Genomic DNA, 15,430 nt, shown 5'->3' on the forward strand with positions numbered 1-15,430 from the left:
AACCGCAGACTGCACCGAAAGCGACCGAGGTCGAATCTTTTAATTCCTTTTTTCCTCTGGTTCATTTTCTTTTACTCTAACCAACTCGCTTGCAGCTGTTGAAAATTACTGCACTAAACATATTTTTGTGACTCCCTTTAGCTCCAGCCATTGCAAGGATTTTTTTTTTTTTTTTACTCCTCCTTCATATTAAAGTCGCCATTTTGCTTCACTGCCTATATAAAACCTTCTTGTATTTTAATGTTTTCTTCAAGGAGTCGGAGACGTCTTTATCTTTCCTGCGTGTCTCCCGATATTCACATTTATTGAGTTTTCCAACGAGACGATTGAGATTAAAGAAGTGCCTCGTGGTTGCCATATTAATGCACGAAAGGGGGAAAAGTGGATGCTGGAAATAAGGTGAACGTCTTCAGGATTTTAATTGGCATCTCCTTTCCCCCCCTCCCTCTTCCTCATCTTCTTCATCTCCCCTCGTCTTTCCTCGGATTCAAAACGGGGACTAGGCGCGTGGCTAACGACCGTGACGACTGTCAGTCCGTCTCCATCGAAGCCCCGGACCAGAACCGCATGGAACAGCAGGTGTGATGGCCATGTAAGACCGGGAAAGGCGCATATACCGCGCGAGGTGTAGCCCTACCGCCTGACCCCCACGTGGGTGACCCCGGCCACCCGGCGGCTCGTGTTGGGTGACTCCCGACATTGCAGGTAGGTGTGGCCTTCTAGAACCCCATGTCCCTATTATTAATCAACGGCACAGTAAACATTGTAGCCAGCAGCATTCGAATGCACCAATGTAGCAATCGAAACAGTCCACAAACAATGTTGCTGCAATGTAACCATCTTCAAGTAGAGGAGACAGAAGCAAGTCAAACTGCTGTTGCAGCCTATGTGACCTAGGAGGTGAATAGGGTAATTTGTCTGTGCAGCCTTCAAACATCAAAGTGTTTTTGTGTGTAAGTGCTCAATTCCAAAATACCTCAGTTCTTTCACTTTGCAGCTGTTTCCGGGGTTCTGCTTTGGTTTCAGCCAGCTGTATGATGTACTGATTTATAACTGTCATGACTAGGTTAGTAGACTATCAAATGTATGCCACACTGCTAAAGTAGCAGGATAATAGCCTATAGCTGTAATGTAGTAGTAACAGTGTTGTAGTATGACAGTAATAAAGTGTGATTACTTAACTCAGAACTGTGTGTGTGTGTGTGTGTGTGTGTGTGTGTGTGTGTGTGTGTGTGTGTGTGTGTGTGTGTGGCTTAGCTCCCTGCCAGTCCTAACAGTGCCTTGACTCTGTATGGAAATTGTGCATTCACTGCTCTGGGTGTATAGTAAGCTACTGTGAATATAGAATAAAATAACATTAAAAACTGTATTGCAAATCAGAAAATCAATCAAAATGAATTTGTTTTAGTGTCAACAATATTATAGACATGACAATGAGGGCAAGTTACAATAGGGACACAATACACTGTACATATACAGTATCAGTAGAGAACGGCTCATAAATATGGCTGGAATGGAGTCAATTAAATGGTGTCAAACACATGGAAACCACCTCTTTTATGTTTTTTTTGTACCATTCTGATGACTCCCTTCCAGCCATTATTATGAGCTATCCACCCCTCAGCAGCCTCCACCGACATATACTGTATGTATATCTTAGGACAGTGAATGTGCATAATGTCTGTCCGGCTCTCTGGCCTATTTTACAAATCTTGTATCACACCCTCATCCCTGCTTCTCTAGTAGTATGGATCTACCCATATCTTTACAGAGGAAGAAGTAAAACCTGGTTTGAGCAATATACCTCCCTTGCCTTGTAATACACATGGTCCAGGGCGTGTGTGTGTGCATGCATGTCCAACTAGCTCTCACAGTCTCACATCAGAATTAGACGTTCATCCATGTTGCTCAAACGTCAATGTTCAAAGTGTTTAACTTCTTACGGCTGAGATCCCGCTAACGGGATCGATATGACAACAGCCAGTGAAAGTGCAGGGCGCCAAATTCAAACAACAGAAATCTCAGAATTAAAATTCCTCAAACATACAAGTATTTTACACCATTTTAAAGATAAATTTGTTGTTAATCCCACCACAGTGTCCGATTTCAAAAAGGCTTTACGACGAAAGCACACCAAACAATTATGTTAGGTCAGTACCTAGTCACAGAAAAACACAGCCATTTTTCCAGCCGAAGAGAGGAGTCACAAAACGCAGAAATGGAGATCAAATTAATCACTAACCTTTGATGATCTTCATCAGATGACACTCATAGGACTTCATGTTACACAATACATGTGTGTTTTGTTCAATAAAGTTCATATTTATATCCAAAGATCTGAGTATACATTGGCGCGCTATGTTCAGTAATGTTTTGCTTCCAAAACATCCGGTGATTTTGCAGAGAGCCACATCAATTTACAGAAATACTCATAATAAACATTGATAAAAGATACAAGTGTTATGGAACTTTAGATAACCTTCTCCTTAATGCAACCGCTGTGTCAGATTTCAAAAAAACTTTACAGAAAAAGCACACCATACTATAATCTGAGTACGGCGCTCAGACATAAAAACAAGCCATACAGATACCCGCCATGTTGTGGAGTCAACAGAAGTCAGAAATAGCAATATAAATATTCACTTACCTTTGATCTTCATCAGAATGCACTCCCAGGAATCCCAGTTCCACACTAAATGTTTGTTTTGTTTGATAAAGTCCATCATTTATGTCCAAATACCTCCTTTTTGTTTGCGCGTTTAGTTCACAAATCAATATTCACGAAGCGCAGGCCAGACGAAAAGTCAAAAAGTTCCGTTACAGTTGGTAGAAACATGTCAAACGATGTATAGAATCAATCTTTATGATGTTTTTAACATAAATCTTCAATAATGTTTCAACCGGAGAATTCCTTTGTCTTTAGAAATGCAATGGAACGCAGCTACCTCTCACGGGCGCACGCCTGACTGAGCTCATGACATTCTGCCAGACCTCTTACTCAATCAGCTCTTATTGTCTCCTCCTTCACAGTAGAAGCCTCAAACAAGGTTCTAAACACTGTTGACATCCAGTGGAAGCCTTAGGAAGTGCAATCGGACCAAATTTACACTGTATCTTGGATAGGCAAAGAGTTGAAAAACTACAAACCTCAGATTTCCCACTTCCTGGTTGGATTCTTTCTCAGGTTTTTGCCTGCCATATGAGTTCTGTTATACTCACAGACAGCATTCAAACTGTTTTAGAAACTTCAGAGTGTTTTCTATCCAAATCTACCAATAATATGTATACCTTAGCTTCTGGGCCTGAGTAGCAGGCAGTTTACTCTGGGCACCTTATTCATCCAAGCTACTCAATACTGCCCCCCAGCCATAAGAAGTTTTAAGGTTAAGTTTAGACATTAACTCAGAATTTTTAAGGTTAAGTTTAGGCATTAACTCCAAAATGTTAAGGTTAGGCATTAACTGAATGGTTAAGGTATGGGTTAAGTTTAGACATTAACTGAATGGTTAAGGTAAGGGTTAAGGTTTTGGATAGGTTTAAAACCAACATCTTTGTCGCTGGATTCAAACTTGAAACCTTTGGAATCAGACACAGGTGCTTATACCCATCCTCCAACCCTGTCCACCACGCTCACTAGGGGTAGTGGCTGTTATCTCAACCACACTGCACACTGCCCTAACCCATCTGGAGAAGAGGAATACCTACGTGAGAATGCTGTTCATCGACTACAGCTCAGCATTTAACACCAAAGTACCCTCCAAACACATCATCAAGCTCGAGACCCTGGGTCTCGACCCCGCCCTGTGCAACTGGGTACTGGACTTCCTGACGGGCTGCCCCCAGGTGGTGAGGGTAGGTAACAACATCTCCACCCCGCTGATCCTCAACACTGGGGCCCCACAAGTGTGCGTTCTGAGCCCTCTCCTGTACTCCCTGTTCACCCACGACTGCGTGGCCACGCCTCCAACTCAATCATCAAGTTTGCGGACGACACTACAGTGGTAGGCTTGATTACCAACAACGACGAGACGGTCTACAGGGAGGAGGTGAGGGCCCTCGGAGTGTGGTGCTAGGAAAATAACCTCACACTCAACGTCAACAAAACTAAGGAGATGATTGTGGACTTCAGGAAACAGCAGAGGGAGCACCCCCCTATCCACATCGATGGGACAGTAGTGGAGAGGGTAGTAAGTTTTAAGTTCCTTGGCGTACACATCACAGACAAACTGAATTGGTCCATCCACACAGACAGCGTTGTGAAGAAGGCGCAGGAGCTCAACCTCAGGAGGCTGAAGAAATTCGGCTTGTCACCAAAAGCACTCACAAACTTTATTACCGTATTACCGCCTGGTACGGCAACTGCTCCGCCCACAACCGTTTGTTCTTAACTGACTTGCCTAGTTAAATAAAGGTAAAATAAAAATAAAAAGGGTAGTGAGGTCTGCACAACGCATCACCGGGGGCAAACTACCTGCCCTCCAGGACACCTACGCCACCCGATGTCACAGGAAGGCCATAAAAATCATCAAGGACAACAACCACCCGAGCCACTGCCTGTTCACCCCGCTATCATCCAGAAGGCGAGGTCAGTACAGGTGCATCAAAGCAGGGACCGAGAGACTGAAAAACAGCTTCTATCTCAAGGCCATCAGACTGTTAAACAGCCACCACTAACATTGAGTGGCTGCTGCCAACACACTGACTCAACTCCAGCCAATTTAGTAATGGGAATTGATGGAAATTGATGGAAAATATATCACTAGCCACTTTAAACAATGCTACTTAATATAATGTTTACATACCCTACATTACTCATCTCATATGTATATGTATATACTGTACTCTATATCATCTACTGCATCTTTATGTAATACATGTATCACTAGCCACTTTAAACTATGCCACTTTGTTTACATACCCTACATTACTCATCTCATATGTATATACTGTACTCGATACCATCTACTGCATCTTGCCTATGCCGTTCTGTACCATCACTCATTCATATATCTTTATGTACATATTCTTTTATATACTTATATACTTGTGTGTATACGGTAGTAGTTTTGGAATTGTTAGGTTAGATTACTCGTTGGTTATTACTGCATTGTCGGAAGTAGAAGCACAAGCATTTCGCTACACTCGCATTAACATCTGCTAACCATGTGTATGTGACAAATACATTTGATTTGATTTGATCTCCCGACATCCTCATGGACATGGAATATTGACTTGTATCGCGGGTGACTTGGCTGGCATGTCTGCGTCTATGTCTAGTATAATTATACACACCAGTCTCACAAGTAGAGTTTTTTTGCGATGATCCATTTTTGAAACGTACATACAACACATCTCTCTGAAACCACCCACACCACACATCTCTCTGAAACCACCCACACCACACATCTCTCTGAAACCACCCACACCACACATCTCTCTGAAACCACCCACACCACACATCTCTCTGAAACCACCCACACCACCATACAAGGTGAAATTAAAAGGGTATAACACGAGCCACCCAAATGAGTGACTTTTGTGTACTGTAGTAATTCATTAGGGGAATGACATAAATGTATGCACACTACACCAAGACAAAGCATGATGGTAGGTCTAACTGTAATCAATCCTACTTAGCATAATTAGCTAGTAGCCACTGTCAGCCATTAGGCAGTGTGCTGTGGAGTGAAGATGGCCCGAATCAACATGCAATGCACAGTTACATGCACACAATAATATACCATTATTGTGGAGAGTCAGATTAATACAATAGTTTGTTTAAACATTTTACATGCTGTGAAAGAACAATTTCCCTAATAATCCTGTTTACATGAACACATCTGAAATCAGGCTATTGATGGGACTTTTGATAAATGCAGAAAATCACTAATCAGAATGAACATTCTGCCACAATGACCATGCTTTTTTTGCAAAACCTTTTTGATTTGGACATATAAAGTTTGTATGTCAAAGGTCTTTCTGAGATGCATACTTAGTTTTTTTAACTCACGGACAGGGGGTGGCTGGTAGCCTAGTGGTTAGATCCTTGAGCCAGTGACCGAAAGGTTGCAAGATCAAATCCCGGAGCTGACAATAATAAAATAAGAATTGTTCTTAACTGACTTGCCTAGTAAAATAAAATAAATAAAATGTCCATTGAGGGCCTAGGAACAGTGGGGTAACTGCCTGTTCAGGGGCAGAACAACAGATTTGTACCCTGCCACCCCATGAGAATTTGTTCTTAACTGACTTGCCTAGTAAAATAAAATAAATAAAATGTCCATTGAGGGCCTAGGAACAGTGGGGTAACTGCCTGTTCAGGGGCAGAACAACAGATTTGTACCCTGCCACCCCATGAGAATTTGTTCTTAACTGACTTGCCTAGTAAAATAAAATAAATAAAATGTCCATTGAGGGCCTAGGAACAGTGGGGTAACTGCCTGTTCAGGGGCAGAACAACAGATTTGTACCCTGCCACCCCATGAGATTTTGTTCTTAACTGACTTGCCTAGTTAAATAAAAAAAGGCTTGCTGACTCATGCACAGATCAAATAGACCATTGGGATGTTGCAAAAGCTGTTTACATGTCCTAATCATTCAAAAGATTGCTCAGAAAACCAGGTTTGTCTTTTACCTTACGCTCATTAAAATATACAGAGTACTCATCCTACTGCCATAATCAGTTTAATATCGAACTGTACAAGTAAACTTAGTTATACTGACCAGACGTGAAGCTATGCTCCACCCCACTAACCTTCAAGGTCCAATGCAGCTGTTTTTATCTCAATATAAAATCATTTCTGGGTAACAATTAAGTACTTACTGTTACTATTTTAAGTTAAAATGGTCAAAAATAAACAAATAGCTTCAAGAATTTTGCTAGGACTATCTGGGAGTGGTCTGAGTGTAGAGTGGGAAACAGAACATGTGCTGTTATTGTTAGAGGTGTTTGGAACTCTCTTTCTGATTGGTCTATTAATAAAGTTACCGCATGGTGATGTCATCGTGGAAGGCCAAAACTCCATCCCACATCTCAAATGGCTCTTACACTAAAAGGGCATTATCATCATTTTCACAATTTCACAGTATTATTCCAACCTTGTGTGTAAATATATACCATAAAACTTTAATTAAATGCCAAGTCTCAAACAGCTGCCTGTCCCTTTTAACAGCCAGGCAACGGCACACTTTTCAGCTAATTTAACGCACGGTCTAAATAAATAGTTTACCATGAATTGCAATTCATTGTTTACTTGGTTTAATGTTTGATTTGTTCCATTCAATAATTCAGTAATGCCTCTAAAAAATAATGACAATCATCAGTTTTTATCTCAAGTAAGAAACTTCCAGCCATTAACTGCTAATAGCTGAGAACTGCTAGCTAACTGGCAGGCACAAAAACTGTCAACAACTTCAGGAGTACAGACCCCCAGAAAAGGTCTGATCGCCCTCTAGCCGCGAAAGTAAGAACTGCCTAAAATGCACAGTCAAAAGAAGAATAATTATTCTGTCAAGGAAAAGTTATTTTCTTTCCGAAATAGAGGCATACTAAGACAAAAGAAACATGAAACAGTGTGTACATGATAACACATTAGTGCAGGAAATGAAGAAATTGATTAAAATGCTGTAATTAACCAATTAACTATGCAAATGTACAATGAACTATGTAAATGTGCAAAAGCTCTCTGTAGTCTGTCTGTCTGTCTGTCTGTCTGTCTCTTTTTCTCTCTCTCTCTCTCTCTGTCTCTCTCTCTTAAGATCTAATTTGTCTACATTGTCAATATCCTTTCAAACATCTTATATCTATGTTACAGTGTGTGCCCTTGTATTCAGCACCTCTCTGTCTCTCTCTGTCTCTCTCTCTCTCTCTCTCTCTCTCTCTCTCTCTCTTTCCATGATGGCACATTGCCTCCGTGTTGCTGTACTCCCTCCACTCTAAGTGGTTGACCATGGAGTTCAGTTGATACGGAAGTGAAAGTATAGATGTTTTAATGAAACATGGAAGGTCATGCTCTCAGTACACTGTATACGATGGCTTTGCTTCAGTCTGGAGAACCTGAAATACCACTATCAGGGCTGGGAAAGTCATTTTACTGTTTGTTGAGAGAGAATTTCCAAAAAAGACAGTACTTTTATCAAGGAAAATGATTTATGTTCATTACATTTGTTGTGTATCTAATATTGACTACAAGGTTTATGAACCTTAATATCATAACTATGACACTGATTACAGAGTGTGTACAACTGGTCAACTACAGATGACCATGGATGTATCTGGCTGGGACATTACTCTCATCACTGTACCTCTATATTAACCTCCTTTTCCAAGCATGGAGACCCCCAGTAGCCCCCGGCTGGGGAAGCTGTCATCAGGGGGGGCTTCAAGAGGTCGTCCCCCCAAACAGGCCCACCCCCAGGAGGCTGCCAGGACCACAGCTACAGGCCCAGAGAGCAACAAACAGAGTGAGTGACCACTAGACTGACCATGCATTGACCACGGACAGTCACTGTGTGTGGGCTTTGTTTCAGCACAGCTCTCATGGGCTCCCGAGTGGCGCAGCGGTCTAAGGCACTGCGTGTCAGTGCTTGAGGTGTCACTAGGATACCATGGTTCGAATCCATGCTGTATCACAACCGGCTGTGATTGGGAGTCCCATTAGGTGGCGCACAATTGTCCCCGTCGTCCAGGTTTGGCCGGGGTAGGCTGTCATTAAGAATGTGTCCTTAACTGACTTACCTAGTGAAATAAATAGATGTCTGAAACAGTCCTGCTGAAGATTTTCATGTTGTTCTCTCACCTCGTTGTTGCTTTGACTGTTTTCTAACATGTTAATCATCGTAATTCATAAGCAGTACTAATAACGTTATAAAGTCGTTGACCACAAGTGAAGCTACGGCAAGTCTCAACATTTTGGTTCTATCTATTCCCTCTGTCAGTCAGTAACCCATCCAGACATACTAACAAGCTGTCCAAGCTAGTAATAATTGACATGAGTACAAATTCAAGCCTTCTGGATAGCAAGCAAGTCTTTGGATGGAGTAAACTGTGGAATCTAATTCCAATCCAATTAAGCAGAAGATTATGATGACTTTGTTAAAACTACAAGATATACTTGGAAAACTATGCCTTGTCTAATATGACAGAGTCTCAGGCCTGACCAATGAGAGTCCAGCAGATTTAGACTCCTGGACATCCCCTGAATATGACATTTTCCTGTTAATATTCAGCTATGTACAGTGAATGTTTTAGCTGTTAATATATATATATATATATTTTTATTTATTTATTTAACTAGTCAGTTAAGAACAAATTCTTATTTTCAATGACGGCCTAGGAACAGTGGGTTAACTGCCTGTTCAGGGGCAGAACGACAGATTTGTACCTTGTCAGCTTGTGGATTTGAACTTGTAACCTTCCGGTTACTAGTCAAACGCTCTAACCACTAGGCTGCCCTGCCGCCCCATAATAATAATATAATATTATATAATAATATTCAGCTATGTACAGTGAATGTTTTAGCCGTCGTGTGTGTGTGTGTGTGTGTGTGTGTGTGTGTGTGTGTGTGTGTGTGTGTGTGTGTGTGTGTGTGTGTGTGTGTGTGTGTGTGTGTGTGTGTGTGTGTGTGTGTGTGAGCCTGCTCCTCATTAAAGGAAAAATCTACTCAAAACCACAAATTCCTATAATTTACAGTGTTAAATAACAGTAATATAGTTGTGGAAATCTGTTGCAGCTCAAGTTGACTTCAAAATTCACAATGCAATGCTCTCTATTGGCAGGCTGGCTAGCTAGCTAGGAAGCTACACACAATAATTCCAACGTTAATATTAGCATGTGAAGTGGCTAGTTAGCTGTACATTTCCTTAAACAATGTCACGCCCTGGCCATAGAGAGGCTTTTTATTCTCTATTTTGGTTGGGCCAGGGTGTGACTAGGGTGGGTGTGACTGTCTTGGCCTGGTGTGGTTCTCAATCAGGGACAGCTGTCTATCGTTGTCTCTGATTGAGAACCATACTTAGGTACCCTTTTCCCCCACCTGTTTAGCCCAAAGCTTAACGGTTTGGTTTTGTTCCTTGTTTTGTCGGCGTCATTTTTAATAAAGAGAAAATGTACGCTTACCATGCTGCACCTTGGTCCAGTTCTTCAGCCAGCCGTGACAGAACTTACCATGCTGCACCTTGGTCCAGTCCTTCAGCCAGCCGTGACAGAACTTACCATGCTGCACCTTGGTCCAGTCCTTCAGCCAGCCGTGACAGAACTTACCATGCTGCACCTTGGTCCAGTCCTTCAGCCAGCCGTGACAGAACTTACCATGCTGCACCTTGGTCCAGTCCTTCAGCCAGCCGTGACAGAACTAACCATGCTGCACCTTGGTCCAGTCCTTCAGCCAGCCGTGACAGAACTTACCATGCTGCACCTTGGTCCAGTCCTTCAGCCAGCCGTGACAGAACTTACCATGCTGCACCTTGGTCCAGTCCTTCAGCCAGCCGTGACAGAACTTACCATGCTGCACCTTGGTCCTTCAGCCAGCCGTGACAGAACTTACCATGCTGCACCTTGGTCCAGTCCTTCAGCCAGCCGTGACAGAACTTACCATGCTGCACCTTGGTCCAGTCCTTCAGCCAGCCGTGACAGAACTTACCATGCTGCACCTTGGTCCAGTCCTTCAGCCAGCCGTGACAGAACTTACCATGCTGCACCTTGGTCCAGTCCTTCAGCCAGCCGTGACAGAACTTACCATGCTGCACCTTGGTCCAGTCCTTCAGCCAGCCGTGACAGAACTTACCATGCTGCACCTTGGTCCAGTCCTTCAGCCAGCCGTGACAGAACTTACCATGCTGCACCTTGGTCCAGTCCTTCAGCCAGCCGTGACAGAACTTACCATGCTGCACCTTGGTCCAGTCCTTCAGCCAGCCGTGACAGAACTTACCATGCTGCACCTTGGTCCAGTCCTTCAGCCAGCCGCCGTGACAGAACTTACCATGCTGCACCTTGGTCCAGTCCTTCAGCCAGCCGTGACAGAACTTACCATGCTGCACCTTGGTCCAGTCCTTCAGCCAGCCGTGACAGAACTTACCATGCTGCACCTTGGTCCAGTCCTTCAGCCAGCCGTGACAGAACTTACCATGCTGCACCTTGGTCCAGTCCTTCAGCCAGCCGTGACAGAACTTACCATGCTGCACCTTGGTCCAGTCCTTCAGCCAGCCGTGACAGAACTTACCATGCTGCACCTTGGTCCAGTCCTTCAGCCAGCCGTGACAGAACTTACCATGCTGCACCTTGGTCCAGTCCTTCAGCCAGCCGTGACAGAACTTACCATGCTGCACCTTGGTCCAGTCCTTCAGCCAGCCGTGACAGAACTTACCATGCTGCACCTTGGTCCAGTCCTTCAGCCAGCCGTGACAGAACTTACCATGCTGCACCTTGGTCCAGTCATTCAGCCAGCCGTGACAAACAAACTGTACTATCAATTTAGGAGTCAACAATCTCACCATGTTCAACCTGCAGATCGATGTGCTTTGCAGAGTGGAGTCTGACATTCACAACGGCCATGCAACAGCTCCATGCAATGCACCCTGGGCTAAAGAGGAAAACAAATAGGAGAAATGTGGTGGACCCTCTGTTAAATTGCACGTTTCTCAAGGCTCATTTAGGAGAAGACAACCTCCTGCGTTTTATGACAGCGACCAGTGTTTAAACCTGACATGTATGATATGTTTAATGTAGTGACAGCGACTTTATCACGGTGCTACATCATACCGGCCGAATTTCTGCCTGCTTGAACAGCAATAGCTCAGATACACATGAAAACATGAAACGACACCGGGAATCGATAGAACTCACAGATGCACAGAAACTATTTAACATTCAAAATGATGGAAGAGCTAATTTTGCAAGACAGATTTGGCACCGTAGGAAAGAAGAGGGGAAAATAGTTCCCCCATAGATGTGTGTGTGTTTGGTAAAGATGGTGTGTGTGTCATGACAATGAGGCTGTTTGTCCCTACCTCCCCCATTCGGTCACATATCATTTGAATCTAAGATAATATGGAAATATAACGTAGACCACAATAAGCGGTGAATACTAATGAGGATGTCTGTTGCTTAAAGGCTAAATCCACTCAACTACCTTTTGGTCTTTCTTTTTTCATTAGTCCACTGTTGATACGTTTCCAAATTGTTTTTCATGTCAGTAGTCATGTTTTCAAGATATTTGACTTTTGAGAAGCAAAGTGTCACCGGCCACATCATCATGATTTTTTGAACCTTTATTTGAGGCAAAATGAGGCAAAACGCTTCAACCAAAGTGTATTTTCTTTATTCTGTGTGTAGCACGTCACCTGCCCAGGGATACCTCTGGGCCCTTGTTGTAGTTTAGAACAGGTTGCCACAGCTTTTCAGGAACAGGGAGGTTGGGCCCTTGTTGTAGTTTAGCTTTCCCTGGTCAGGTCACCTGCCCAGGGATACCTCTGGGCCCTTGTTGTAGTTTAGAACAGGTTGCCACAGCTTTCCCTGGTCAGGTCACCTGCCCAGGGATACCTCTGGGCCCTTGTTGTAGTTTAGAACAGGTTGCCACAGCTTTCCCTGGTCAGGTCACATGGTCAGGGATACCTCTGGGCCCTTGTTGTAGTTTAGAACAGGTTGCCACAGCTTTCCCTGGTCAGGTCACATGGTCAGGGATACCTCTGGGCCCTTGTTGTAGTTTAGAACAGGTTGCCACAGCTTTCCCTGGTCAGGTCACATGGTCAGGGATACCTCTGGGCCCTTGTTGTAGTTTAGAACAGGTTGCCACAGCTTTCCCTGGTCAGGTCACATGGTCAGGGATACCTCTGGGCCCTTGTTGTAGTTTAGAACAGGTTGCCACAGCTTTCCCTGGTCAGGTCACATGGTCAGGGATACCTCTGGGCCCTTGTTGTAGTTTAGAACAGGTTGCCACAGCTTTCCCTGGTCAGGTCACATGGTCAGGGATACCTCTGGGCCCTTGTTGTCGTTTAGAACAGGTTGCCACAGCTTTCCCTGGTCAGGTCACATGGTCAGGGATACCTCTGGGCCCTTGTTGTAGTTTAGAACAGGTTGCCACAGCTTTCCCTGGTCAGGTCACATGGTCAGGGATACCTCTGGGCCCTTGTTGTCGTTTAGAACAGGTTGCCACAGCTTTCCCTGGTCAGGTCACATGGTCAGGGATACCTCTGGGCCCTTGTTGTAGTTTAGAACAGGTTGCCACAGCTTTCCCTGGTCAGGTCACATGGTCAGGGATACCTCTGGGCCCTTGTTGTCGTTTAGAACAGGTTGCCACAGCTTTCCCTGGTCAGGTCACATGGTCAGGGATACCTCTGGGCCCTTGTTGTAGTTTAGAACAGGTTGCCACAGCTTTCCCTGGTCAGGTCACATGGTCAGGGATACCTCTGGGCCCTTGTTGTCGTTTAGAACAGGTTGCCACAGCTTTCCCTGGTCAGGTCACATGGTCAGGGATACCTCTGGGCCCTTGTTGTAGTTTAGAACAGGTTGCCACAGCTTTCCCTGGTCAGGTCACATGGTCAGGGATACCTCTGGGCCCTTGTTGTCGTTTAGAACAGGTTGCCACAGCTTTCCCTGGTCAGGTCACATGGTCAGGGATACCTCTGGGCCCTTGTTGTAGTTTAGAACAGGTTGCCACAGCTTTCCCTGGTCAGGTCACATGGTCAGGGATACCTCTGGGCCCTTGTTGTCGTTTAGAACAGGTTGCCACAGCTTTCCTGGTCAGGTCACATGGTCAGGGATACCTCTGGGCCCTTGTTGTCGTTTAGAACAGGTTGCCACAGCTTTCCCTGGTCAGGTCACATGGTCAGGGATACCTTTCTGGGCCCTTGTTGTAGTTTAGAACAGGTTGCCACAGCTTTCCCTGGTCAGGTCACATGGTCAGGGATACCTCTGGGCCCTTGTTGTAGTTTAGAACAGGTTGCCACAGCTTTCCCTGGTCAGGTCACATGGTCAGGGATACCTCTGGGCCCTTGTTGTAGTTTAGAACAGGTTGCCACAGCTTTCCCTGGTCAGGTCACATGGTCAGGGATACCTCTGGGCCCTTGTTGTAGTTTAGAACAGGTTGCCACAGCTTTCCCTGGTCAGGTCACATGGTCAGGGATACCTCTGGGCCCTTGTTGTAGTTTAGAACAGGTTGCCACAGCTTTCCCTGGTCAGGTCACATGGTCAGGGATACCTCTGGGCCCTTGTTGTAGTTTAGAACAGGTTGCCACAGCTTTCCCTGGTCAGGTCACATGGTCACCTCTGGGCCCTTGTTGGGAACCTCTGGGCCCTTGTTGTAGTTTAGAACAGGTTGCCACAGCTTTCCCTGGTCAGGTCACATGGTCAGGGATACCTCTGGGCCCTTGTTGTCGTTTAGAACAGGTTGCCACAGCTTTCCCTGGTCAGGTCACATGGTCAGGGATACCTCTGGGCCCTTGTTGTCGTTTAGAACAGGTTGCCACAGCTTTCCCTGGTCAGGTCACATGGTCAGGGATACCTCTGGGCCCTTGTTGTAGTTTAGAACAGGTTGCCACAGCTTTCCCTGGTCAGGTCACATGGTCAGGGATACCTCTGGGCCCTTGTTGTCGTTTAGAACAGGTTGCCACAGCTTTCCCTGGTCAGGTCACATGGTCAGGGATACCTCTGGGCCCTTGTTGTAGTTTAGAACAGGTTGCCACAGCTTTCCCTGGTCAGGTCACATGGTCAGGGATACCTCTGGGCCCTTGTTGTCGTTTAGAACAGGTTGCCACAGCTTTCCCTGGTCAGGTCACATGGTCAGGGATACCTCTGGGCCCTTGTTGTCGTTTAGAACAGGTTGCCACAGCTTTCCCTGGTCAGGTCACATGGTCAGGGATACCTCTGGGCCCTTGTTGTAGTTTAGAACAGGTTGCCACAGCTTTCCCTGGTCAGGTCACATGGTCAGGGATACCTCTGGGCCCTTGTTGTAGTTTAGAACAGGTTGCCACAGCTTTCCCTTCAGGTCCTGGTCAGGTCACATGGTCAGGGATACCTCTGGGCCCTTGTTGTAGTTTAGAACAGGTTGCCACAGCTTTCCCTGGTCAGGTCACATGGTCAGGGATACCTCTGGGCCCTTGTTGTAGTTTAGAACAGGTTGCCACAGCTTTCCCTGGTCAGGTCACATGGTCAGGGATACCTCTGGGCCCTTGTTGTAGTTTAGAACAGGTTGCCACAGCTTTCCCTGGTCAGGTCACATGGTCAGGGATACCTCTGGGCCCTTGTTGTCGTTTAGAACAGGTTGCCACAGCTTTCCCTGGTCAGGTCACATGGTCAGGGATACCTCTGGGCCCTTGTTGTAGTTTAGAACAGGTTGCCACAGCTTTCCCTGGTCAGGTCACATGGTCAGGGATACCTCTGGGCCCTTGTTGTAGTTTAGAACAGGTTGCCACAGCTTTCCCTGGTCAGGTCACA

The 15,430-nt window shown here is 45.1% G+C and overlaps 1 protein-coding gene across 1 annotated transcript in view; it reads left to right on the forward strand.

Annotated features, from left to right (window-relative positions):
* LOC115102011 (zinc finger protein 512B) overlaps positions 1–15,430 on the forward strand; it is a 66,886-nt gene continuing 51,456 nt past the window's right edge. The window contains 2 exon segments of the mRNA XM_065005279.1: positions 1–705; positions 8,330–8,463. Of these exon segments, the coding sequence (XP_064861351.1) occupies positions 8,331–8,463 (133 nt within the window). The 5' untranslated portion in view covers positions 1–705; position 8,330.

Source organism: Oncorhynchus nerka, linkage group LG20 (genome assembly GCF_034236695.1).
Source record: "Oncorhynchus nerka isolate Pitt River linkage group LG20, Oner_Uvic_2.0, whole genome shotgun sequence".
NCBI lineage: Eukaryota > Metazoa > Chordata > Actinopteri > Salmoniformes > Salmonidae > Oncorhynchus > Oncorhynchus nerka.